This window comes from Callionymus lyra, chromosome 6 (genome assembly GCF_982586985.1).
Source record: "Callionymus lyra chromosome 6, fCalLyr1.hap1.1, whole genome shotgun sequence".
Taxonomy (NCBI): domain Eukaryota; kingdom Metazoa; phylum Chordata; class Actinopteri; order Syngnathiformes; family Callionymidae; genus Callionymus; species Callionymus lyra.
Window position 1 is genome coordinate 29,554,564 of NC_141823.1, and position 26,629 is coordinate 29,581,192.

The 26,629-nt window shown below is 38.9% G+C and overlaps 2 protein-coding genes across 5 annotated transcripts; both read left to right on the forward strand.

Moving 5' to 3' along the window:
• The first annotated feature begins 848 nt into the window (after positions 1-848).
• tmem94 (transmembrane protein 94) lies at positions 849-18,416 on the forward strand. 3 transcript variants are annotated; one of them, XM_087794648.1, is made up of 32 exons: positions 849-971; positions 3,318-3,701; positions 5,226-5,345; positions 5,428-5,555; positions 5,740-5,876; positions 5,996-6,201; positions 6,970-7,121; positions 7,201-7,303; positions 7,432-7,518; positions 7,695-7,811; positions 8,360-8,416; positions 9,344-9,448; positions 10,022-10,195; positions 11,280-11,501; positions 11,592-11,904; positions 11,977-12,150; positions 12,242-12,344; positions 12,422-12,630; positions 12,696-12,877; positions 12,960-13,089; positions 13,488-13,603; positions 14,132-14,231; positions 14,416-14,524; positions 14,619-14,808; positions 15,105-15,182; positions 15,270-15,355; positions 15,440-15,521; positions 16,169-16,332; positions 16,389-16,483; positions 16,547-16,640; positions 16,718-16,888; positions 16,961-18,416. In XM_087794648.1, exons 2-32 carry the CDS (start codon positions 3,678-3,680, stop codon positions 17,031-17,033), a joined length of 4,101 nt encoding a protein of 1,366 aa, XP_087650774.1. In that variant the 5' UTR covers positions 849-971; positions 3,318-3,677; the 3' UTR covers positions 17,034-18,416. The 3 variants fall into 3 exon arrangements, with proteins under 3 accessions (XP_087650774.1, XP_087650776.1, XP_087650775.1); XM_087794649.1 differs by having other exon boundaries at positions 853-971; positions 3,321-3,701; XM_087794650.1 differs by lacking the exon at positions 8,360-8,416.
• Positions 18,417-18,847: 431 nt separating this feature from the next.
• On the forward strand, positions 18,848-26,475 carry tdrkh (tudor and KH domain containing). Of its 2 annotated transcripts, none has more exons than XM_087794654.1 (14): positions 18,848-18,983; positions 20,835-20,995; positions 21,085-21,176; positions 21,998-22,199; positions 22,309-22,439; positions 22,612-22,942; positions 23,017-23,180; positions 23,262-23,437; positions 24,447-24,511; positions 24,583-24,734; positions 24,817-24,927; positions 25,021-25,075; positions 25,782-25,855; positions 25,936-26,475. In XM_087794654.1, the coding sequence occupies exons 2-13, from the start codon at positions 20,866-20,868 to the stop codon at positions 25,835-25,837; spliced, it is 1,665 nt and encodes a 554-aa protein (XP_087650780.1). In that variant the 5' UTR covers positions 18,848-18,983; positions 20,835-20,865; the 3' UTR covers positions 25,838-25,855; positions 25,936-26,475. The 2 variants fall into 2 exon arrangements, with proteins under 2 accessions (XP_087650780.1, XP_087650781.1); XM_087794655.1 differs by having other exon boundaries at positions 18,962-18,979.
• Positions 26,476-26,629: the final 154 nt, after the last annotated feature.

A 26,629-nucleotide genomic window follows, 5' to 3' on the forward strand; every position in this document is an offset into this window, starting at 1 on the left:
GCTGAATGAACTCACAGGAAGTTTACATTCATTCATGCACCAGCTTCAGTTAAAAATTGTTTAGTGTGGTCGTTTTAAAGATGAGCATTGTTAAAGATTTAACCAAAACTTCATGAACATGCAGTAATTCAGCGGTGAGCTTTTCAGAATGGCTTTCAATAGACTAGAGACAATTTCTTCTCATCATTATGCAAGTTTATTAATGAGAACTGCAGTTTATTTATTGTCAAGACCAAACTGTTAACACATATTTGACCTTACTCTAGGACAAAAAGTTTATTTTTGTAACTTTAAATTGTAGAAATAGTTTGACCTTGTATTTAAAAGGTGTTTTTGAAAAGTTTTTTTACAAGTTTAATCTACTTTGTTGCATCTTTGTTAATAGTTCCTATTTTGCTATTTGTAAGCAGGCTGCCAAGGTACTTGACGGGCGTGTCTGTATTTGTACTTCAGCAGTTATTAGAGATTAAAATGGAGCCATAGTTCACTCAGTGAGTTATGGACTTTAGTTGGCTGGAAGTTCACTCCAGGAAGTAAAGTTCAGGAATAAGAAGTAACAAGTTATACAAATCACATTTATAGATATGTGAATCTTTTTAAAGTGTGTCTTTGAACCCACAACACGCACATTATGCCTGATGTAATGTTGGTGCTGTTTAACATAACTGATCTTAAAGTGTGTCAACTAGAATAAGATGACATATTAGATGGTTTTGATCTTGGCCTCAAAATCCCTGAAAACCGAAGTGAACCCGTGATAAATCTGTCCTCGCCCACTTTCCTCTCATCCAATCAGCGCAGAGATTACCTTTACTCTGACCAATCACAGCGCACTATCCGTCCTACTAGGCAGAACGCCGCTCAACATGGCTGCTGCTCAACAGTAGAGGCTCCCAAGCCTCAAGTCCACCTACGAGGATAAACACCTTTTTTAAACGGGACTTATCGACAACGTGACCGTCGGAGAAAACGTAAGAATGTAACCGTTTATCTAAAATCGCTCTTTGTGGTCCTACTAATGCAACGTGCGACTGTAGCTCGCTGCTGTTAGCATTAGAAAGGACAGGTTAGCTAGTGACTGTCATGGACTCAACTTGAAGTGTTGCTGACGTATTATCTTGTTTTATTGTAATGTTATTATTAATGTTCGTCAATATATTCAACAATCTTGACTTCTGTTGGCTTGTCATGGTTGGTTTATTTATACTACTTTTAATGACAGTATTTAGTATATGTTATGTGTCAATACAGCGTGAACGTTCACCTTATCACATTATTTCAATATTGTATAAACAAACGATCATCACACTAATATTCAAAGTTTGTTTTCTTGACATAGTTTTAGCTGTTAAGTTTAAAATTGTGCCATAGTAACACATATCTAAAGAATAAGATCGTGTATCACGTCGATAACTATATTCTTAGTATTTATTCAGTCTATAGTTATATGCTAAGAACATTAGTTAACTGTTTGTAATTTTAAGAATGCATACATATACTTAATGTTTATACCTGTTTGGTTGTAGACGTCATGTACATCTCGACCAACCCCTACCTGTTCCAGGAAACACCATTTACATTTCAGATGATTTGGTTTTAGGTATTTTTGTATAAACTTCGACAAAATCTATGAGGTCCTGTTTATATTTCACAATAATAACACTTCAGTCTAAGTTGCCATTTAACTTTTTGATGTGGATGTTTTTCCAATTCAAACCTGTTTATGATGATTTTTATTTATGTGTTTAGTAGACGTTTCTGTACCTTCTTTTTGGGAGGTCATTTTAGTAAAAACCTTCAAATGTATCTCAACAAGAGTATTAATTTTCTTATTCTAGATTACCACCCTGTTCGATCTCCCTTTAGAACCTGCAAAGGGAACGGACCCAGTAAGAATTTTCTCAACTACCTGAAGGAGTTAAAGTGGTCCTGGTCCATATCTCAAAGTAAAACACATTCCTGTAGTTTTTTTGAGCAAAGCAATACCTTTCTGACAGAAAAGATTATCATATGTTGGTGTAGCAATTTATATGTTGGTGTAGCAATTTATTCTGCAACAGTGTAGCGAGCTATTGTTCTCGATGTTCCAGTTCCTTAATCCAAATGACTATCTTTTGTTTAGTCTCTTGCACAAGTTCCATATTTTAGTTTTATTTTAATTTATTTGTCAAATACTTTTATTTAGAGCCAATACCAGGGTGATTAAAATCTATTCAATCTTATTGTACAATTGTCAACAATGCAGGGACATTGTATAAAGATTAACTTTAAAGTGGCTTAAATGTTTACCAAATGTTTAGATCATTGGAAATTTTGCTTACGAGCTCACAGCCCTGCCCGTCTCTCCTCTGTTTGGCTAAAAGCGTTGTGACCCCTCTGCCAATGGAGACTGCTGACTCTGGGGTTCAGTGGGTTTTTGTGCCGTATGAAGGTGCTTATGTTGTCAGATCTGGTGTCCGTAGAATCAAAAGGGTTAAGGGTTGTTGCTTTTCAGGAGAACTGTTATGCAAACAAGTGGAACCATTAGCTTGAACACTCACACCATGTCAAAGAATAACTGCACACCCTTTTTTTTTACCCCCCCTGCTTTCACCAGGTACCCTTGAGTACATTAATACATAATAAACGCCTTTTAAAATAGCTTTCAACCATGTTTCATCTAAAATCGCATTCTGAGAATATTGTCATTTTTTATTTCAAAGTTATCGTAATGGTCTCCAATAGTCAATACATAACTCGCCAATGTTTTGTTTTATGGCCAGTTGACTTTATAAAAAAACTCCTTTAAATTATTATCATTTTCTATTTTTGTTTTCGAACACTATAAATAACGTAACTTTTCATTCAAGAAAAAACGTTCTATTGTGGTTTCTATTAATGGTTCAACATAGGTGTGGCTTTGCAAAATGTAGGATTGCAGTGACATTTATCACCTTGAAGAAACCTTTAAGCTCTTCCCCTCCTGGGTAGTGTAGAATCAAAAATGGCATCTTTAAAAAAGGCTTTCTGTCTGATTCTCCCTTGGAGAAAATTTATTTTCTGCTTTTTTACACCACAGGGAAAAGCAAAAACAAAGTCTTACAAATGCACCATATTCTTAGTTATCTTAAAATGGCTTTTTCATTTCTTGCACTGCTTTTCTTATGATTGTAAGCATTAGCAGCCCAAGACCGTCTGGTGTTAAGATGGCACCATGGTAATTAAAAAGTATTAAATACATGTGATCCAAATTTGAATATCACTTTGCAGGCCATTAAAGTTGTCACTCATCCAAGAGTGCTTATTAAGTAGTTCATGTAATATGCTTTTATCCCCAGAAGTCTGCAGGATGACGAGGATCCCGACGTGGCATCTGACCTGCTTATAAACCTTGAAATTAAAAGTAAGAATAATCCAGAGGCTTCAGCTCCGCTGCTGTTGTCTGCTGTCACACTGGCAGAGAAGGTGGAGCAGGAGGTGTTGCCAGGTGGGGGACCAAGGCTGCACCCGCCTGCTTTCTCCATCTTCCTCCGACTACACTGCAGCCTTTGCATTGACCCCCGGCTGGGCAGTGGTCGACCCCGGACCCTTGCGGGTGCTGGGACCTCGTTTGGCTTGTGTGGTCCTGAACTGACTGAGCTCTGCCAAGTGGCATTGGCTGGTTGAGGAGCAGAGCATGCAGAGTGATTGTAGTTGCCATGGAGCCGAAGGATAAGAAGCAGGTGAGTTTTTGTTTGTAGTGGGATCTACAAAACAATACCACCCTAGGGGGGTTCTTGTTTATACGCAAGGCTGTTAAACTCGGTGAATATAAGTCAGTCAAATGCATTCTTGTAATGTTATAGTTAGCAAATAGTTATTTCTACTTCAGATTATAGTCATAATAACCATATAACAAGAAGTGTAGATATGTGTCCATAAAATAATTTTGTAAACAAAAAATATTTATCTAAAAATGTATTGAATCTGATTTAATTTATGTTTTCTATTGGCCAAAAAATAGATTTGCCAGTGAAATGAACATTACATCTTTGTTCAAAACCCTACAGTAGTGATTCATTGTCATATTCTTGCATAAACTCCCACACTCGCCTCCGTGTGCGATATCAGAGATTCTTCTGTAGATGTAGAGGAAGGGTTTTCTCCAAGCAGACACAAAATCACGTTCATGGAACGGAGGAGAAACTTCCTGGTCGCTCAACAAACTCAACAGAAGATTCTTGTGTACGTGTGCTGCTGTATGTCAGCACCTGAGTGCCATGTTGTCTTACATAATCACTTACTCTTACACACAGCTGCCCTCTGTCTTAAAGAGATATGTAATCTCTTTGGGTTGGTGGAGTTTAACTGCTTTATTGGCAAACATGCACTGGTTAGCAAATCTTGAAGATGGGAAATTATAAGGGCAAAATAAATGCAAAAACCTATGTAAATACAGTTATTTGGTAGTAATATTGTTTTGTTGTGATTAGTGGATGTTTCCTTCGATCATTTCCACTACAGCGCTACATCCCCCCCAAGCTTTGATACTCAGGGGAAAACGAGTAGATATTTTTGGCTCTGACGTGTAGGATGGAGAGCTTACCCATCAGTCGTGTGTGTTTAGAGACGCACACTCACAGTGAAGGGGAGTGTGGGAAAAGGTTGCTTTCCCATTAGAGATCACTGTTTCCTGTCATCGTTTTGTGTGACGTACAATGTAGCCTTATGTAACATGAAGAGATGATGGGTGACTTATTTTAGCTCATTATTTCAACTAGATCATGGTCATTGAAGCGTGCTCGGATCAAATTGTGCTGTCTGCAGCATGGTTCTGCATTAAAAATGAATCACTGGAAATAAGAGCCTGAGGAAAGTGAAGGTGCAAGCCTTTGTTCATTTCACATTTTATCTCAATTGTTCTTTCTTTATATTCTAATAAGGCATTATTCTGATAAAAGATGCATAACAACTTTCAGAATACCAAAAAAACATGTCTGTACATTAATCTAATAATTTAGTCAAACCCATCCATCTTGTGTGTTAAAGACTAGTGCATGTATCGATAAGAATTCTTGTGCCATTTATTGCCAAATATTTTTTGCCACTATGCATGAGTTAGTTCATCTTTAATATTCTGCTGTTTACTGTAAAACCTGGATTTGGATTTTTTTTATTCGTATTGCAAGCATTAGGTGTTTGCGTTGGCTTCTGCCAGTGTTTTGAATTGATTGACACCTTGTTTGATTGTGTTTCTGGTGTCGCAGGAGGAAGATGCTGGGGTCCTGGGCCTGTCAACGGGCCAGGCCCTCGGGAAGCTCCGGAACCAGCTTAACAGTCTTCTGGAGCAACACCAGAGGACTGCAGGCCGCCGGGTCTCTGTTCAGGTATACATAAAAAACAAAGCAAGCCCTTTACTGAACATGCATATCTTACTATCATTTTTTAATACTTGTCATGTGTTTAAAGGAACAATGGGCTACTAGCTTCCTTTTCCATGGCAACCGCCACTCCTGTTTGCACTGGCCTGGTGCAGCTTTCACCTTACTGGTGGTACTGGGGCTCTTCTGCTGCCATGGCAGCCAGCCTGAGGGAAGGTAAAAATATATTTCATTGGTTTTATTGTGGGCCATATTTACATTTAAAAAGCTTGTCTCATGCCATCAAAGAACGTGTGAACGATCAAATGATGTGCCGACTTATTTGCAGTGCATTTTTAAATTAAGTTTAGTTCAAGTTAAAGTTAGCATTTAAAAGTGGCTGAATCGTTCTCTTTTTTAGCTCTGGCATTGAGCTGGTGAACGCCACAGCCCTACTCCTTCTCTTTCTGCTCAACCTGCTGCTTGTGGGACGTCAGGAGAGGCTCAAGAGGAGTGAGATGGTCCGGCGTCTTAAATGCATCATCAATCAGCTCAGTGGTGAGCACTATTCTAAATTTGCACTTGTTTAATTAATGTTAAACTGTATTATTTGACATCAATTAGCCTATATTTGGATGACTGAGCTACAAATTATTTTCTTTTTCTCCACCTTATAGATTATTTAGCTGGATCAGTGGGTGAAGCACGTTGGTCATCATCTCTTTACCCAGACCTGTACACTCCTTCGTCCCCCTCGTGGTCACTTCATTGGACATATCGTGATTCACAGCTGGTAAATCTTCCTATTAGTCTGCTGGTGGAAGGAGACATCATCGCTCTTAGACCTGGTCAGGAGACCTTTGCATCACTCAGAGGGATCAAGGTGTGTTATTTTACATCTTTGCTCTCAGTCTGCCCGGTGGATATATATTGATGTGTCACTAGTTTCGTTTTTTTGTCATGACATATTTTTCAAAGTCTTAATGTTTTTTTAGTTTCATTTACGCTGAACTACTGTCATTGAGGGACGGCAATTTCACAACATTTTTCTGCTATTTTGCTCTTGTTGCCAAATGTGCAACCTTTCTGCCTCATTATTATAAGCCTCATTTTTCTTTATCTACCTAAGTTTTATTTATCTATTTCACAATACAATTCTGAATGCATTATTAAACAGATATGGTGATTCGGTACTGCTACTGTGAAAACTGGTTGTGAGTCAATGAAATTGATTTTTTTTTAAATATACTTTTAGAATATGTTTACAGTCTATTTTTAACATCTAATCGTTGATCACAGCTGTTGAATCATGCTCATCTAAAGCTTGTATTGCATCATAGGCGGCCATCTTTTTACACCAGGGAAGAGTCTGCAAATGAGCTCAGAGTAAACAACCCAGGACTACAGTTGTATAACTGTTGTCCATTCACATGGGATTTTAATCATCCCATGCCTGTGTTAAATGAAACGGGTTATATGAAGTGGAGATTTTCAAAAAAAAAAATTCAAAGAACTGATAATCCAAGTTTGCAGAACATGAATATTCATAGAATCCACTTTAATAATCAAAAGTGATGCATATCCCCTTGTGTAACTGGTGACGTGTTATTGGTGGTGTTTTGGATTGATTGCATTTTCTTTCCACTTTTAGGATGATGAACACATTGTTTTGGAGCCAGGAGATTTATTTCCACCTTTCTCCCCAACCCCCTCCCCTCGAGTTAATGAGAAAAGAGGACCTGAGAGTCCCCAGCAACATCGACTATTCAGGGTTGTACGTACCCCTATACTGGACATGGTGAGGTAAGTACCTTAATAAGTCATTAAAAGAAATGTAAGTTTGTCTTTTCAAGTGTATTTATTAGTTGTCTTTCGTCAACAGGAATAGTTTGGAGGTGGCTCATTCACGTCCAATCACCGTTCTTGACAATGAGAGGTTCACAGTGCAGTCAGTGATCACCAAGCTCGCCTGTCCCGTGGTTCTGGTAAGCCAAGGAATTGTTTAATGTTTGATTTTAACAATTCAAAGGTACTTGAACATCAATATTTGTTGTAGTGCAAGAAAGTTATTTTAGTTGAATCGTATCATTTTCTATTGTCATTTTTTTTAAAGGTGGTGTTTTTCCTTGTCAACACAATCCGGTATTTCTGTGACGCTCCTAGCCTCACACCTCCCTGCTACAACTTCTTTCAGATTCAGGTAAAACCCTTTTCTGCTTTTCAATAAAACTTGTCAACCCTTAAATGTTAGTTTTATTTTAAAATGATGAATACATTAACAGTAGTCTAAGCATACATTTCCCAAAGCAATACCAGAAAACACAATATCTCAAATAAAACAGGAATCGACTGAATAAATTATTGACCTGTTTGCAGCTGATGGGAGTTCTACCCATCTTACCCTTGCTCTTCCCCGTCATGTGGGTCCTTGTGAATGCCTTTGGAGAAGCCAGAGTCCTGGCTGAGTTCAGCCGCGCATCACCAGCTGGCTTGGTAATAACATGTCCAATCCTGAAATTGTATGAATTTACTAACTCTCTGTTGTGTCTAGGAGATGAAGGAAAACTAAATCTACTAATGTTTCTTGTTTTCAACTGTTTTTAACCAACCGTAATATTATTGGTTTGGGTGGAATAGGATCGTCTTGGATACTTTAGAAAGTTTGGGGTTATCAAAATCATGAGACTAATTGTAAAAAAAAAATAATTGAAAGAAAATTGGAAATTAGTAGATCTATGATTAAGTAATTTAAATTGTCTCATTTGACCAATGACTTCCTGTTCAACAAAAAAACCCGATATAGATAGCCGTTGCTGGAACTTGCATAACCAGTAACTCGGTCTTACTAGATTGTCGCTTACTGGCACCAAACAAATCCAAATGTACTAAAGGCTCAAATCATTTTTGCTGATGGAAATGATAAACGTATTACCAACCTCGGCCTCAGTAATCCAACCACATTGTAAAGACGCATCCATGTGGAGAGCAAGCGTAAGTGCCGCGTCCATCAGGGTTTTAACTAGCCTCTTCTCTTGTCCCAGCTTGCTAAGTTCTCTGAGGACACTCTAAGCAGCTACACCGAAGTGGTTTCCACGCAGGTATAATGTCTTGTTGTATTGTCCCTTCTCCCTCCTTTCCTTTCTCTCCACTCGCTTGACTTCCAATGTGACCTTGAAGGCCGAACTTGCTCAATGACTTTTAGTTTGCAGAGCTCTCAATCAATCACAGCCACAATCACATGGTTGTCGTTTTATCCGATCAACTCCCACATTTTAGCCTTCTCTATCATATTGGTAACTGATGGTGGAGGTTATGAATGTCCTGATTTGCCACTTTATTTCATGGACAACTATGTGTGTTTCTCATTTTGCTTTAATTGTATTTATTCTGAGATATGGTTTTTGATTTGGGATGAGCAGTCGGCATGTATAGGATATAATCCACTTCTGGGTGTAATTTTTGTCACATTTGGTGAAATCAGTTTGATCTTTGACACATTAATGCTGACGACTCATGAACCAAACCCAGTTGACTTTAATGTAACTCATGAAAGGAAATTTACAGATTATTTTCCTTTTCCAAGATTCATCGAAGTCGACTCTCTGATTTATCTTCAGCAAAAACCTCTCCTTTGCATATCTGCACTGCATGACTGAAAGTCAATTTTCACTTGTTCCTCTCCCTCTGTCCTCTGCTGTGAAACCATGTCGCCACTGCGAGGGCAGATGGAAAGGAGTTCACTGAATCATTATGGAGCTTTCACTGAAGCAAGTTTCTGCTCATACGTTGCTGATATTCCTGATGTGCATGAATGATGTGATTGCTGATGACGCACTGCGGCTCACATAAGTCTTTACTTTTGTTCACTGCCTTTCCTGCCTCTAAGCTTTACGTCACTCAAATGGTTTTAGAGCTGCTTGTATTCACTTGAATAGAATCCAGTTTTATAGTCTTTAGATCGAATAAAGGCTAAAGATATGTTATCTGACGTGAAAGTAACTGATGAATAACTTGCTTGTGTGCAGGAGATGCTGCGCTGTGTGTGGAGGCACTTTGTGTGTGTGTTAAAGGGAGAATCTCAGACCCTCTGCTACACATCCAGCCTTCTACACACTCTTGGATCAGTCACTGTGAGTACCTCATAAAGACTGTGTCCAAGTGTAAAGGTTTTTTTGTTTTTATGGCAAATGCTTGTTAAGCAATAGTTTCAAATGTGATGTTCATTACTATAAATAAAAGCTGCTACTTAATTAAATAAATAAAAAAAATCAGTGTTTAACTTTGAGGTTGTGCACAAATATACATTTTTACTGGATTAAAATGAATATCAGAAAAAAAATTAATCGATGTGCTATGATCAGGATTTACTAAAATAAAAAAAAGAAATGCACGTGTCTAACTTGTATACCTATATTAAGGCTTTCTTCAGTAAATGTATTATTTATTTTGTTAATATGCACAATTGAAATTCATCATTCTGCAAAAACACTGTTTTTCTTCAATTGCATCACTAATTTTCCCTAAATAATAATTATAATAGTATATATAATGTATTTTCTAATATATTTCGGTCCATTTTTGTTGCCTAGTATTGCTAATAGACCTATACAAAATACTAAATTAGGCCCACCAATCTATTTTAAGGTAGAACTTGTATTTTAAGGTTGTAAATGAATAGTTGCCTCACTTGTGTCTATTTGCAGGTGCTATGTTGTGTGGACAAGCAGGGGGTTCTGTCATGGGCAAACCCTAGTCCAGAAACTGTTCTGTTCTTCAGTGGAAGAGTTGAGCCGCCACACAACAGCCAGGACGATCTGCAGGATGACCTCTCTGTTGACTCCTACTCAAGATTAGAAATTGATGATGACAAAGAAGAGGTGCGTGTTTGAAAATGTACCCATCTTTCTATTTGTTCAGGCTTTTCCTTGATTTTCTGGAACTCCTGTTGTGTTATCAGTTTTATCTTGATCTTTAAAATGTATACTTTATTGAATATTGTTTTGATTGTTTAAGCGCTTTGTGACCCTGGTCTGGAAAAGCGCTATACAAATAAAAATGACTTACTAAATGACTTACTTATGTGAACCAACATACTGTAAAAGCTGCTCTGCTAAAGATACTGTAACTCTTTATCACAGTGATAGGACGGTCTCTAAACAGCCAGTTATACAAGTGACTGACCTGTTATGTTAATATGATCCATATTCACTGAAGAATGTGAAGGTTTCCTTGTTGGCACACAACTAGGAATTTACAATATATCGGCATTAGGCGTTGTAAGTGTTTGGAACCAGCTCAGAATTTCTAACTTGTGTTGTTAAGAAATCTTAATTCCTTTTCCCCTTCTCAGTTCTTGACTGAGAAGTCTCACTCTTGCATGTCATTAATAATGTGCTCAGTGCACATGGACTACACATCCCTCAAGAGCTAAAGTGTTGATGGACCTCATACAATTGTTTAAAGTGGCATTTCATTTATTTGTCTTAAAGTTTTTTTTTTCTTTTTTAAACAAAATAATCACTTCAAGCTAGAGAGTTATGTTGCATGTATATTAGAAGATCTTAGATTTTGTTATTCTATTTTGCGTTGTGAATTAAGTTTTGCTCTGATATAAGATTTAATTTGTGTTTTTTTTATGTTTACCTGTTTCATTGTTAAGATATTTACTTGAATAGTTACTTGGATTGTTTTGATATTTTTGATGAAACCTTTTGTACAACCTTAGTGACAAGAAGCTCATTCTAGTGGAATGCAGGTTAAAAAATATCTATTTACCAAATACTAGCTATTTATTACATCTTTAAAATCCGTTTAAATCACACCAAATACTGTGTTACTCTGGCCGCACTCTAATCTCGGGGATGTTAGGGCTTAGAAAACGTGTTATCTAAGTTAAGGAAGTGATTTGGGTCGAACTCAATTGCTGATAATTGTCGCATTTGAAACCTTTTGGTTTAACAGCCTGAGGAAGGAGAAGCACTGCTATGCCTGCCAGTGGAGTCTTCTGCACGTCAGGGAGAAGCTCCTGAGCCCAGTGAGGCGTCCTACGAAACGGCGCACTCTACTGATACTGTACGACTACGACGTCCCGGTCAACCTACCAATACTCGTACCAAACACCACTCTGGATCCAACGTTAGCTTCAGCCACGACACGGAGGGAGGCGAGGATGATCAGATCCAGGCAAGCAATGAAGCCACAACTCTGTCGTTGTCTTTTTATGAATGCTAATTGCTAATACTAATCACATTTTCTTTCTTAATTTTTCCCTAGGAATTTGCAGTGGGTTGCCCTGATGCAGAAGCAGATGATTATGTCTGTGACTACCACCTAGAGATGCTTAGTCTCTCACAGGACCAGCAGAACCCAGCCAGCATCCAATTCGACGACCTTTCCTGGCAGTGTCACCTCCCCTCGCTTAAACCACTAGGCCTGAACATTATGTTGAACCTCTGTAACGCCAGCGTCACCAAGCAGCTCTGTCGATTCTCTGACCACCTATCAAACCTGGCACTGCAGGAGAGTCATGGTACGGTGCTGCCGGTCTACGTTCCCTGGGGGCTCTGTGAGCTCTCCAGGCTCATCGGTGAGATGATGCACCAAATGATGTGTTCCAGTTTAGACTACTTTTGTTGAGCACTGTTTTAACATGTGTCAGGCTTCACTCCTGGTGCCAGAGAACTCTTCAAACAGGAGAACCACTTAGCTCTTTACCAGCTGCCGACAGGAGAGAAGAATAAAGAGCAGAGTTCTCGTCGCCCCCACTACTTCGCCAGAGGTCAACCGCCAATCTCTCACCTCATCAATTTGTTCGTCCGGGACTCATCCTCCAGTAAGTTTACATAGATTCTTTGTTATGAATTGTTTTAGTGTCTCAACTCTAACCACCGTTTTCCATTTCTCCTTGCCTAACTTTGACATAGACAATGTTCAGATGCTGTCACATGGCTCAGCCGATCTGATTCTGGAAGCTTGTACTGACTTTTGGGATGGAAGTGATATCTACCCCCTCTCAGGCTCCGACAGGTGAACTTGCCTCAGAAAGATTCCTGCTTTGCATGCTTTAACATGAAATTCATGTTTCTCGTTTTTTTTTGTTACAGAAAGAAGGTTTTGGACTTCTACCAGCGTGCCTGCCTTTCAGGCTACTGCTCTGCTTTTGCTTACAAACCCATGCAGGTTTCTCTGTCTGGTCAGTTGAATGGAAAGTGTGTTGAGCTTGCCCCTGGCCCGTGCCTCTTCTCTGGGCTGGATCTGCCCTCCACTACCCCCATCAAACACCACACCTGCAGGAACAGCTGGAGCTCAGATGGTACAGATGAGACAGAAAGTCACACCCAAGCCTTCACAATCTAATGTATCTTGTTGTCTGTGCAGAGGGTATTGGTGAGGGTGTGGAAAGGGACGACTGTGTGCAGGCTCTTAGCGGTCAAATCTTCATGGGTATGGTGTCGTCACAGTTCCAGGCCAGGTTGGACACTGTCAGACTCATCGATGCCCTGGTCACTGCCTGCATCCGCTTTGTTTACTTCTCAATGGAAGATGAACTCCGCAGCAAGGTGAGCAAAAACTCTTTTTCACTACAATTCCCATTCATTTCTTTCATGCCACAGTCAATAAAGCAAACATGGAATTATGCAGGTTTTTGCAGAGAAGATGGGTTTAGAGACAGGCTGGAACTGTCACATCTCTCTGACCCCTAATGGAGACAGTCCTTGTGACGGCGTTCCATCAAGCCCAAGTCACAACTTCCATGAAGACCTCCACCATGGTACAGTACCTTTTGCACATCCAGCTATCGAGTAATTTAGTAGTTTAAGTACTAGCCTAAAACATATATCCAAATATTATTTTGTTCTCTTTTTAGTTGCAATTACACATATGCAAGAGAAATGATGACTTTTAGTTATGAATGACCAACTTTGATCTGCTTACAGATAAACTGTTTTATTTACGAGAAACTATGAATCAAGAAATTATCTTTTTTTACAACTGATTTTCAATTAACACTCTTTATCCCCATCATATTAAACTAGCTAAACATTAAACGGAAAGAAAAAAATATTTGATTAAAAAAAATGCTGTTGAACTACTTTTGCATTTTGAGTTTTTAAATTAATACATCATTATTATTATTTTGCTCACTTCTGCTTGACTGGAATCTCATAGATTGTCGGGACGAGGCAGAAGGTCCACTGCTGCCAGAAGAAGAAGCTCACTCTGACCATGCTAGTTTTCAACCCACAGACAGTGATGTGCCCAGTTTTCTGGAAGACTTTAATAGGGTATGTTATACGCAACATTACTTTAGTCTGGCTCAACAGTTCAAATCTTTTCTAGCACTAGCATTTACCATTCAGTGCACACTAAGCAAGAAATTGTCTGACATGGAACCATGTAATAACAGACAGAGCAACAGATGATTGTTTTTTAAATGGCTGCTGAATATAAGCTCCTGTAAATGTTTCTGAATATGTGGCCAACTTTTGACTAAAATAGCTGACCATGAATTACATTTACATCTCATTAGGGCTGTGTGTCTGGTAGTATGAAAGTGAAAGACATGTTCAGTCCTGCAGTTGAGCGCACAGAAAACAAACCTATGAATAATTTATTATGCAACTGGCTTAAAGCAAAAATATGTGTTGATGGCAAAATAATTGGTCATGGTCCCACTGCCCCAGCAGTTCTCTGTACCAGACCTTCCTGTTGTAGGGCAACCATATGTGACTGGATATGTTTGGACTATAAAAATGTTTAATTAAGAACATTGAAACTTAATGGCTTAATGGTTATCTTTTTTTTTTGGTTAGGCTAAACTTCCGAGAGGAATTCATCAAGTACGACCCCATTTGAAGAACATCGACAACGTGCCTCTATTGGTGCCTCTTTTTACCGACTGCACACCTGACAGTGAGTTTGTTATGCATTTTTAGAAATGGAATTTCCACTAGAAGCCTGATGTTCTCACACAGATTCGTCAAGATAACGTTGTTGAAATGTTTATTATGTAGTTTTGAAAGTTATCACTTTATATAATAATGCTCTAACAATAGTGTTTTCTGCTGCGCTAGTATTGACTACTTTTGTTCAACAGCAATGTGTGAAATGATGAAGATAATGCAGGAGAATCGGGAGGTCACCTGCTGTCTAGGAAGTTCTGCTAACTTCAGAAACGGTCGCCTCTTTCTGCAGAGTGACCTGAGGTAGGTACTTGAATAAAACATTCATCTGATGATTACAATGTGAATATTATCTAATTCAATGTTGAGTAAATTCCTTCTTTTTTTTGTTCCACAGTATCGCCCTGGACCCTCTGTACCCATCTCAGTGTTCGTGGGAGACTTTTGGTTACGCTACAGGTGGAGGATTTAATGGAGAAGTTGAAGGTCTAACTCCATTGAGACTGTCTGGCCAGCTTAACAGCCTCGGCAGCTCTGTCACCTTCCACCAAGGGGAGAGTGTCAGCATGGTCAAGCTCATCGAGCAGGTCTGTCAGTCAAGTTTTCGCCTTTTTCACTCTTAAAACCATGATGCAGATTTCATTGTTAAAACGCAGACTGTGCTCAACATCGTTGCACCTTCCTAGACAATGTTTAACTAAAGTGCAACAAGCTGACCTCAAACCAAGAAACCCATCCATCCATCCATTAAGTGAAAGGCTCTCCTTTCTTGTGTCCCTGTCTGTAACTAAACTTATCTGCCATTTACATTTTTAGTTGTTGTATTGTTTTTTTTTGTTTTTTTTTAAAGATTTGGTTTCAGTCTTTTCTCAATCTCTTCCAGGCGCGACACACCACCTATGGAATTCGCAAGTGCTTCCTGTTCCTCCTCCAGTGCCAGCTCAGTCTGGTCATCGTCCAGGTGAGACGGCTCACTGCTACATTTGAGTCACGATGAAGATAAATGTTCTGTAACTACATTCATGTTCATTTAAACCCGATGTTGCAGTTCCTCGCCTGTCTCGCTCAGCTGCCTCCTCCGATGAACACTACTGACATACTCTGGCTGTCCTGCTTTAGCTGCCCATTGCTTAGGTACTCGCGCACACACACACACACACACACACAAACATTATTGAATAAGACTCTGTGGTAACTTTATGATTCTCATATTTACAGTGTCTCACTACTTGGAAAACCACCAGACAGTTCAGTAATGACTGTCGCCACAGGGAAGAACCTCTCTGCTATTCCTCGCAAGGTACGTTCTTCCTCTTCAGCTTCGTTTTAATAAAACCTAAAACATTAACACTAACAAACACACCATTGCGAGGAGTCGTTAACCTTCATTGTACCATTCAGAACCAATACATTTTGAAGATCAAAATGAAAAGTTTATATTCGAGAAATATAGTTTCTTGAATGATAATTTGATAAAACCAGGGCACGGAATTTTGTTAAAGTAAAGACAACAACAATGTTTTTTTTTAAACTAATAATAAAATAAGGTTGTTTTTTTTCAGCTGCTCTCCAGAAATGTTTTAAATCTGCAATATATTATTATTTTTTATAAATATTATAAATAAATGCATTTAAAAGGAACCCCACATAAATTATATTAGTATTATTTGGACACATTATAACTTTATACTTCTATTTCCTGATCTCCGAAAGGCCCTTCAGAAATAATAATTACTTACTTACTACTCCAAGTCTTTTTTTTCTTCTCTTTAATTATGAAATCTAACTTTCAAGGCCACTTATTTTTGGTTTTCATAAATGACAGTTTACCTGTTGAGTCTGAAGTGACCCTCCCACCCATGCGTCTGTCTTTAATCATATTTTGCATCATATCATTGGCAAAGTGTTGTATCACATATCATTGTGTAACATATACTTTGTGTGCAGACGCAGCACTATTTCCTGGGCTGCTTCCTCCTGAAGTTCGGCCTCACGATGTGTGCCTACTTGTTGGCCTTTGGCTTCACGCTGCAGGAGATTTGTCTCAAAAGCACTGAGCTCTCATTGGCCGCCAACACGACTGGCACCTGCCTTCACATCCTCACTGCCAGGTGAGAAGAATGCAACCCAAATAGTCATGGACGTACTAATAATGGGTCTAATGCAGCTCCTCGCACGGCGCCCCCCGCTGGTTCAACGAGCTGTCCAACAGTCTTTTGTTAACACAGAAGGTCATGGCTGCTTTCCTGGTCTTACACACAGGTAGATCCTCTAAACATTTATTTTATTTTCTGTTTTCATGAATAACACCCTCTGTGTTGTCAGTGGTGATCTCCTTCAGCTACGTCCACCGCTCTCAGCCTCTGTGGAGGAAAAGTCCCTTCAGCAACACCTGGTGGTGTCTCACTGTAGTCGTCGTGTGAGTGTCACCACATCCTTGTTTTTTAATACTCTTCTATGCGAGGCTGGTGACGTGACTGACTCTCCTTCCTGCAGCCTGCTGGGTCAGATCGTTCAGGCCACAATAGATTACCAGTTGTGGCGCAACCAGGTGGGCTCCTTCATATTCAACCTGGAGGACATTCCACTGCTGGCCTGGCTGCTGGTGTCAGTCTCCACTCTAGTGGTGATGCTGGTTAACGAAGTGGTGAAGCTTCACGAGATCCGGTACGAAACGCATTGATGTTGACACTAATGTGAACTCTTCATTAATTCCCTGTTTTGACATGTCCTCTGCAGGGTGCGGGTTCGATACCAGAAGAGACAGAAGCTGCAGTTTGAAACCAAGCTTGGAATGAACTCTCCTTTTTGAAAGAAACTCCAATGTGTGGCAATACTGGGAACCGGTCGCTCCTGGACGGGTGCCATAACTCTATAAAAACTAGAACATGGCGGTTCTGTTGATGCTCCCAGGACATTTAACTGACAAACTCTCAGCAATCTGATGAGCAGGGGAAAAAAAGACAATTCCAAAGAATTTTATTTTTAACTGAAAAATAGCCAAAAGAAAGGGGCGACTATTTATCTTCTGGTTTGAGGTTGTTTTCTAAAGGCATGATGATTGTTTGTGTTTCACACATTTCTCGTGTCCATCATCCGTGACGGACTCTTGCATGGTCACCGCCATCCCTAGGAAGCTCCACAGCGATCCATGAAGCAAAAACTTTTCCGTGTATTTTATTGTTCACGTGCATTTTTGTGTCAATGTTGTGTAACAAATTAGCATGAGCTAAAAGTTACAATTCATCAACCATGGAATTTTTAACTCTTTGTTGTCGAATTTGACTTCACGTGATCTTTTTAAACCTCTTTTTTTTGGAGCTGAGATTTTGTTTTATAAGGGATCATTCTGGTGTTTTACTTTGGTACATGGTTGTTTAATTATTCCTTTTAAAATGTGGTAAAATAATGGATACATTTGTGTGTATGTACAAACGTTCTCACACCCTTCGGTGTAGATTTTAATTACTTTTCTACCCTGAACACACATCCTTCACTCTGTCTAAATTCGTAAAGATGGTTTCTGGATTCAACCTATATTTATCATCGAAGGATGTGGTATAATTATTGAGCTGTTGTGTGCTGAACTCACGGCGCTGATGGACGCGTCACATTTGGCTTGTGTATACAATCAACAAAGGCAATCTTAAGTCAGCGGTTTTTGGACTGTGAATGAATCTCTTTCTCTTAAAAAAAAAAAAAAAAAGTCGTATACACGTGTCCACTGCAGTTTTTCTGCTTTCTAGGGATGTTGTTGATGGTGCTTAATATCATTCTGCTGCCTTACTCAGCTCAGGTTGTCGTTTACGAGCATCAAAAATGTATAACTCAAGTGGGTCGTTTCTAGATTGTATTAGTCTTACTGATACAGGAGTGGAGGTAAATAAGAAGTTACTATCTCGTGATTTATTCCCAAGAAATAAGAACTTAATTGCCCAAACACTTAAGAATGTTGTACCTCATGTATTGCATGGAAAAAGGATCCTCCTCTCCATCTACTGTCTCCACCATATGATCTGGAAACGAGTCCTGACTGTGCGAGAGAGTCATTCTGGTGCATTACTCGTCATTTAACTGGCTGTCTCTAACAATGATGTTCTTGTTAAAGGTAAACACTTGCATGGAATACTGTGGAGCAGTTCAGTCCCATATAATTGTAAATTCAACAACTGCTGTAATAAAAAAATCAAACGAATTTATGAACATGGTTTGTTTTCAATCGGCATGTCATCAAGATGTGTGCAACAAAAGATGTCGGAGGCAGATATGTTCCAGGAAGTGGACAAAGAACAAACGCCACCTGTTGAGCAACAATGTCAGGACCAGCACACCCAGATAATGTTCATAAAACATGAAAAAATGAAATTTATATTTTATTTTTTCATTTTAAACACTGTAGATTAATTGAGACAGTTTTTGAAACAACTTTTTATATTGGAACTGACGTATAAGTAAGTAAGTAAGTAATTTTTTATTTATATAGCGCTTTTTTGTCAAGTCAACATTGGCAACTGCGTTTCCTGTCTTCTTCAAATTACAGTTAAGAAACTTGATTTCAACCAACGCTCGTTGTTAATTCTATTTTACTAGTTAATACATATGACATTAATCATACAACAAATACCGGTTAAAATGTTTTCATTAGCGGAATTGTCTTTTATGCGATTCTTTTTAATATTGATACACTGCCGCTTCCGGTTCTGTTGACGGAAAACTCCGCGTCTCTCGTGTCCTAGGTCGACTGGAAAGACAGCGAGGGTCTGTGAGTGTCAGTCATTTACCTTCAATTAAATCTATTTTTCATTTGTGTGCTAGCAAATAACGAATGTATTTCAGAGACAATTCCACACAGGTATTTATTTATTCTGTAAATACTTGCGTCCTCCGCATGTGCAGAGAAACAACTGGCTAACGTTAGCTTGACTAGCTCGCATTGATGAGGTGCGTTTGCGGTCATGTCGGTCGGATGTTGTTTTTTAGTGAATTAAAATGAAACATTCTTTAAAATAGCCACGGCCTCGCCTTCTTACCATGAACTTAAAACACGACATCGTGGTGAGAGTTGTTGGTAATGTGTCAAGGATGCTGTGGTTTTATCAAGTGTATATATTTATATATTTATTATATTTCCATGTCCTGCTTATCATGTGTTATTTATTATTATTATTTGAGCTTAACTGAATTGGTTCTCACAAAACAATTTTTGAATTTGTTTTGCAAGGTCAACAAAAGGCACACATAACTTTCTTTAAGTTAAACTGAGTAAGAAAATACTGTTTAAATAATCAAATTTTCCCTACTGGAAGATACTTCACTGTAATTCAATTTGCATTTGTTTGTCAGTAAGTTCTATTGTATTATTTCAAAGTTATATTTGTTCATGGATATCTTAATTGTTTCCCCCCCTGTTTCCTACTGAAACCCTTTCCTACTCATCATCTCAGATGTAAACAATAAAGAGGACCACTCTTTTTTTTTTGCCACCATTCCGCCAAGATGGACGTTGGAGTGTCCAGATTCCATGAGTTTGTCGCCTGCAACCTCAAAGCCCTCCTTCCCCAGTGAGATGGCATGTCTGTCCACCTGTCCATGCGGTCTTGTGACCGCTCACGGCCCGATATTTCATGCCTGCGTGTGAATAATAATCTTCTATAAAGATGCTCAGAAGGTTTTGAGATTCAGAGATTAGTGGTGCTTGTGGACTTACATGCATAACTGCATTTTGATGCTCTTGTTCATCAAGCACTTTGTTCTACAGCATCATGAGCCTCAAGTGGTGCTAAAACGCATTCGCTCCATCATCCTAATGCAACATTAAGAGGTGTGTGTGGTTGCTTGACAAGCTCCTCGGATTCAACAAGAAGTAGAAAACCTCAAACGCTTTTCATTTTATCCATTTCTTCTCCGCTGTTTTCCAGTTTTAGATAGTTCTGTCTTAGATTTCCTTTTACCACTTCTCTATGCAAGGGTCAAATCATGAGTGGTTATGCGGTTTTGTGGATTTCTATAATCAAGAGTGACGGACGCTGCAGCATAGTGGTTACCTTCTGTATCACTCTAGTTTTTAAGCTGTAAGGACTTTAGTACAATATCTACACATTCAGATTTAACACATAAGTAAATGCTAAACCTACTACTGTACATGCAAAGAAAAAGAAGCTTGAAATAAGGAATTGGTGTCTTAACATCGACCAAGACCATCAAAAATGTGTTTATAATAGGTTTTTTTGGACTCATTCATCAAAAACAAACTTATTCAAATTCCTAATTCAATGCTCAAGGACTCTTAATTGTGCTTCAACAGACCAACATACTTATGATTTGTATACTTTTACAACATACAAAAAGTTAACTCATTGCTGGTGCTTGTGTGTTTTGTTTGATAACATGTGCTTGTGTTATTTGGGCTGTCACTCACCCCAAGGCCCTGACCAATCATAGCCAAGTGTTTTGGATGAAGCGTTATTTGAGATTTAGTCTAATCTTAAAGAAGCTTACTGAAGCGGCCCACTGGAATCCAATATCTTTTTAAAGCCCCTGAATTGAGCTGTTTTTTCCCCAACATTGTTATGAAATGTTTTGATTAAAAAATTGTTGTTTATATTGTGCTCAGCTGGAGCATCCTGCTGGCCGCCCGCCGGACCATGGAGGCACTGAAGGAAAGTCAGAACACCAACCTAGGCTCGTTCAAGGCAGTGGCTCTGGCAGCTGGGATTTCTGTCGGAGCAGCCATGGGCTACATTGTCTATCGCCACATGAGTAGTTCAAACAGCCGTGAGTTACTGCTCCTACAAAGTTGTCTGTTTAGAAATCTGTTCGTTTTTTGGCTGTTGGGGCTAATGTTTTATTGGAATCTTCAACAGATAAGGAACCAGATCAACTAAAAAACAAGATTACAATCTCGCACGAAGCTTGCAGAAACATTTCCAAGCATCACGCGAAATTTCTGGACATGGTAATAATTCATCATCTTTCATCGTCTAAGATTAGCGCAAGTATCTCTCCATCACCACTTCTTTTAAATTAATGATTGATTTGTCGACAAGTGGGTGTTTTCTTTATGAAAGATATAGTTTTATGAAAAATATTATTGATATATTCACTTTATTTTTGTATTTGACAAAGTATTTTTTTCATCACAATTTTAGTTTTTTGGTATACAGAAAGTTTAACTTTTGAAGTTGGGATTTTGTTGTAACTAAAAATATAATAATAATAATAATATTTATGTTTCTAAACCTTTTTAGTTTGACCTTTTTCATTTACTTTTTGACCACCCTTCCTTTTCATGTCCGGAAGTTACACTCAGTCCATAGACTCCCCAGAGTTGTATTAATAGTTCAACATTTAAGCAACACAGCGAGAACAGTAGTAGGAGTACAACATTTTGGTTCAGTTCATACTGCGACCAGGATATAACATCAGTTAAATAAGTCCAAACAACCTACAAGCATGAATAAGCCTCTCATATTCTCAACTGGGTCCTCAGAGAATTCTAGGTTGGCGGGTCTATGTAACAGAAGTAGTGTAGTGGGTGAGGGAGTCAGTTACTGACGCACATACTTCTCGTGTGCTCACCCTGTAAACAAACCAAAAATAAAGTGTTCAAATTCTAGTTACATCCTCATGATTTTCCTAGAGTTGTGAGAGTAACAAACATGATTTTACTTACGTTTTTCTAAATAAATAATTTTAAACAGTAAAGAAATCGATCCACTTGCATTTGTTTTGTTTAAAGCTGTCCCACTTATTGTATGCACTCTCTTGTTTTTGTAGGTGACCCAAAAGTCTGGCGCTCAGGTCAGGGCGGTGTCAGATTCCTCAGAGCTCAGTGGTCAGGCGTGCATGTGCTTCCAGCTGCAGGGCTCGGACGAGCAGGTCCTGATGGCCCGCTGCATCCTAGAGAACCTGGTCAGTGACTGTGAGCCAGTGGTGGAGACTTTGGAGGTTCCTCAGATCGCCTGCGGACGTATAATAGGTATGGTACAGAAGGTCTAGGCCCAACAAACATTTATCCTGCCAGAGGGTCAGTTTTTGTCCAGACGGATGAGTATTGCTTAAAAAGTTTTTGTATTTGCGTGTCACAGGTCGTGGTGGAGAAAGCATTAAATTGATCACCAGGTCAACAGGGGCCGATGTTTCTCTCAAGCGAAATGACGAGCAAGGAATCAGTAAAGTTGTCATCACTGGGACGAAGCAGGCAGTGAAGCAGGCCAGAGTGGGTATAAGTTAATGGTTTATCAACGTAAAATTGTTCCAAAGAAAACACGAAAACAACTAAAGCACCAAATTGATTATTTTTCATCATGTTTTCTTTACAAAGCCGAAGGTTGTTGTTATTGCTTCTTCTGACGACCTGGCCATCTATCTCTTTTTCTTCTTGTTATCAGGAGCTGGTACTGGAGAAGGTTCATGAAGACTCGCTGGTGAGGGCCAAGATAGTCCAGTCATCCGCTCAGCGGAAGAAACGCGGGCAGACCATGGGTAACCTCAGAACTGATGTCAGAGACTCAGAAAACCATTTATGCTTGAACAGCAACGGAACCAAACATCAGGCTGGAAAGAACGGTTCTGTCCAGACTATCGGAACCTCAGAATTTCTATCTAATAACCAAGGTACAGACTGTAAAGAGCAGCACGAGATGAAAGAAGACGAGTCGGAGGGGCACGAGGGAAAGAGCATCTCCACAGAGTCGCTCTCTGACATCTCCAAGTTTGAAAGTTAGTGTTTTACAAATACATGATTGTTATCCATTTTCATTCTAAACCTTTCTTTTTCTGTTCTGACCTTCTAGTTCCCAGCCCAGATCTGAGCTTTCAGCCGGATGAACATCTAGAGGTTTACGTGTCTGCCTCAGAGAACCCAAACCACTTCTGGATCCAGATCCTGGGGGTCCGCAGCCTTCAGCTGGACAAACTAACCAAAGAGATGAGTTTCTTCTATAGCAGCGGCTCCACTGTGAGGATCTTTGATTGGAAATAGTGTCGTTATTTAAAGTTTTAACATCACAATCAATCAAATGTTTTCGATTTTCTAAAGGAGCAGCAGGTGGAAACACTCGTCGTGGGGGATATTGTGGCTGCTCCTTACAGTGACCATGGCACGTGGAACCGGGCCAGGGTTCTGGGGACTGTAGGGTCTGAACTGGTGGACTTGTACTACGTAGACTACGGGGACAATGCTGAGCTACCAAGAGAGAGCCTCTGCCGGATGAGGTGAGGAAAATTGACAGTTTTACAGGAAAACTGTCAATTCAATATAGGCTATAACTTATATTTGGAAGTTGCCAAACGTCTTGAACAGTATTTTAGTATTGAAGCTAAAGGTGTGTATTGGCACGAATGCTCCTTCGCAGGTGCAAAACATATAGACTCAAGGACTCATTCATTCCTCGGGCTATTAGATTGTATTATTCTGAGTTTGGGGGCAGGAGTGGAGTAAAAGTATCTGGATGTTCTGTTCTATGTTAGTCTTTGTATCCTTTGTCTTTTTTATTTTTCTTTGATCTATGTTCTTTATCTTTATCTTTAGACTTAGATTGTATAATTTTCTCTTTGTTCTTGTTCTTATTTTATATAGATTTATTTTTTATGAAAAATGGCTTTATTTTCTGTGGCTTTTGGAAAAAACAATTTTTACCTTACCTTACCTTAGAAAGTTCTGATATTAAGCCTAGCACGATGCAGTGGAAAATATGCTAAATACTGTATTGTGATACTCTAGTAACAAGGATATATTTGTAGTATTGTTCGAAAAATTAACTCTGGAGTTTCAGAATTTACAGACCACATGACTCTTGACAAAGTCCTAACTACTTTAATTTTGTTTCGAAACCGAAAAATGGCCAAACATCAGCTTTAAAAGTCGACTGAATCTTCTCGTCCTCGGTCATCACCGGGATCTTGCAGAATTTCCATGTTCCTTTCGCTGAAGAGGACATAATGACTGCTGCCACCTAGCAGCTGGAAGTTTGATTGCAACACAATAATGAACATAGGCTGTAAACGTTTGCATGTTAATTGAACATTAAAACAAACAAACAAACAAAAAAAAATATATATATATATATATATATATATAAAGCATAACATAAATATGATAAGAATTAAATTGGATCCCCGTATTTATGTTACCGTCCGTCAAGTAAACTGTCCAGTTTCTTTCCCTCAGCAGACATGTGGCATGCTGCTATTAACAGCTTTTGCATCTGCATTAACCTTTCAGGAGTGACTTCCTCAGCTTGCCATTTCAAGCTATTGAGTGCAGCTTAGCAGGGGTGCGGCCGAGAGGTAAACACGCCAGTTAGAGGGAAAGATGATGTATGTTTTTCCTCGGCCTGACAGACTTCTGTGTCCTGCAGAAGAGGTGTGGGCCGAGGAAGCCCTGGACGTCTTCGAAGCACTGACACACTGTGCTAACTGGAAACCTTTGCAGGCCAAACTGTGCAGCTACTCTCACTCGGATATCTCCTCCTGGCCCAGCGTTAAACTGTATGACAACAGGGACGGCGAGGTCAGACTCAAGTGTATAATTTATATTTGGTTTCATTTCATTGCTCAATTTCCCTTTCTCCAAACACATGAATGCGGTTCAGGAGGTTGATATTGGTGAAGAGCTCATCAGACTGGGTCATGCCGGCAGCTTCCATGAAGGGGCGGATAGGAGAGCAGAAGGAGACTATCCAGGCTGCCTGCAGAGAATGCTGGTGAGTCATCGTAGGAATCAAATTGATAAACGCTTTGACTAAAGTTAAAATTATATTTGTTTTTACTAATCTATGTTATTGTTAATCCTATAGGAGGATGTGATTGGAGCGTCTTCAGAACTCAGTATGTCCTGTATAAGCTTATCAGGTGAGTGCAGAAGACTGACTGGTACTTGCTTTGAATGTGTGTGATAATGCATATACTGCCCCTGCTGGTTTGTTATTTTTCATCAACTGTGCCAAATTATGTATTTTTGGTTTCTGTTTGTGTGACAAACCTACAATCTAAAACCTGTACACTACTTGTAATGCAAGTTGTTATTTAGAAAACAGTAGTTTCCCACTTTATAGAAACCAATTTTCTAATCGCACAAACTATTCAGGAGTTATTATTATTATTATACTGCACCTGTGTCACACTTAAACAGTCATCTATAAAGGCTTTTAGCGCCATCATGTGGCATCCAGGAGCAATTTAATTATAATCGAACAATCTGTCATATTTGCTTTGTTTATTTTGACTCTCATCCCATTTGCACAGATAACTGAAGTAAAAAACAACCACATTGTCATTAACATTACTTTACTGTTATCTCAAAAAAAGGTCTGTAATTGGAGTGAGCTGCTTTTAAATTACATTACATGCCTTTTTCAAGCATGTGGATAGAAAAACAGGGGAAAATATGAAACACTATGCTTCAATATGATCCACCATTTTAAAATGTATTTTAAATATGAAAGACCAGGTGCTGTGACACACAAAAACAATATCTCTAGATGTATAGGGTTGTGCTTTTGTATTGTATTGGTGAAGTGTACACTAAATTATTATGGTTTTCCTTGTACATACGCAGAAGCTGCGTCTATATCCGAAAGTGTGGACGATGTCGTTGAGGATGAGCTGCTCTGAGACAAATCATATCTAAAGGTATAGTGTGAATGTTTCAATATTTCTAAACCTAAAATAGAGAAAACTCTAACTTTTTTCCTTTCTACTCTGCAATTAAGTTTGCGATGTCAACAGCCGGAATGAGTCAAGGGGAGGATTGGATCTGAATTCAGACGTCAAACTTGTTTAAGAGCCTTACCTTGTTGAAATATAAGCCAGTGTTTGACCATCCAAATGTGTATTCTAACTGCAGAACAGCAAATGTTTTATTGTTAACCTCATTGTTTGTTTCTGATGTTGCGTTGTACTTTTTTTTTTTTTTACCTTGTTAAAATGTGAAAGTTTGAGTTCCAGTACAGAATGTCTGTAAGGTCACTGAAAAGCACTGTGATACGAGTCACTTCAGCCAGAATACAGCTGGTTTGTGACCAAATTGTTATTTGTTTCTCTTAGTTTGCATGCAAAGCACTTTTGAAAATACTATTCACAGTACTGTTGAAAATAGTGAAGAATTCTATTTTGGAGCAGTAGCATTTAACAAATAAAGATTAATATGAGGATATCGTGTCTTCTGGGAAAGACATATAATTCAGTTTGACTTATACTATGTGAAGATTTGCACAATATACAGTATAATAAAATATTTATTTTACTTCAAATATGTGTCTCATATATGATTCCAAATCACCAACTTCGCTCATAGTCAACTTTTGAGCAACCTATACGAAGTTATGAGATGAAACAGTGATCAACTCATTCCACCTAAGTTACTGTTGACAATGGGGCTCACGGCTCTTCCATTCATCTCTGCTG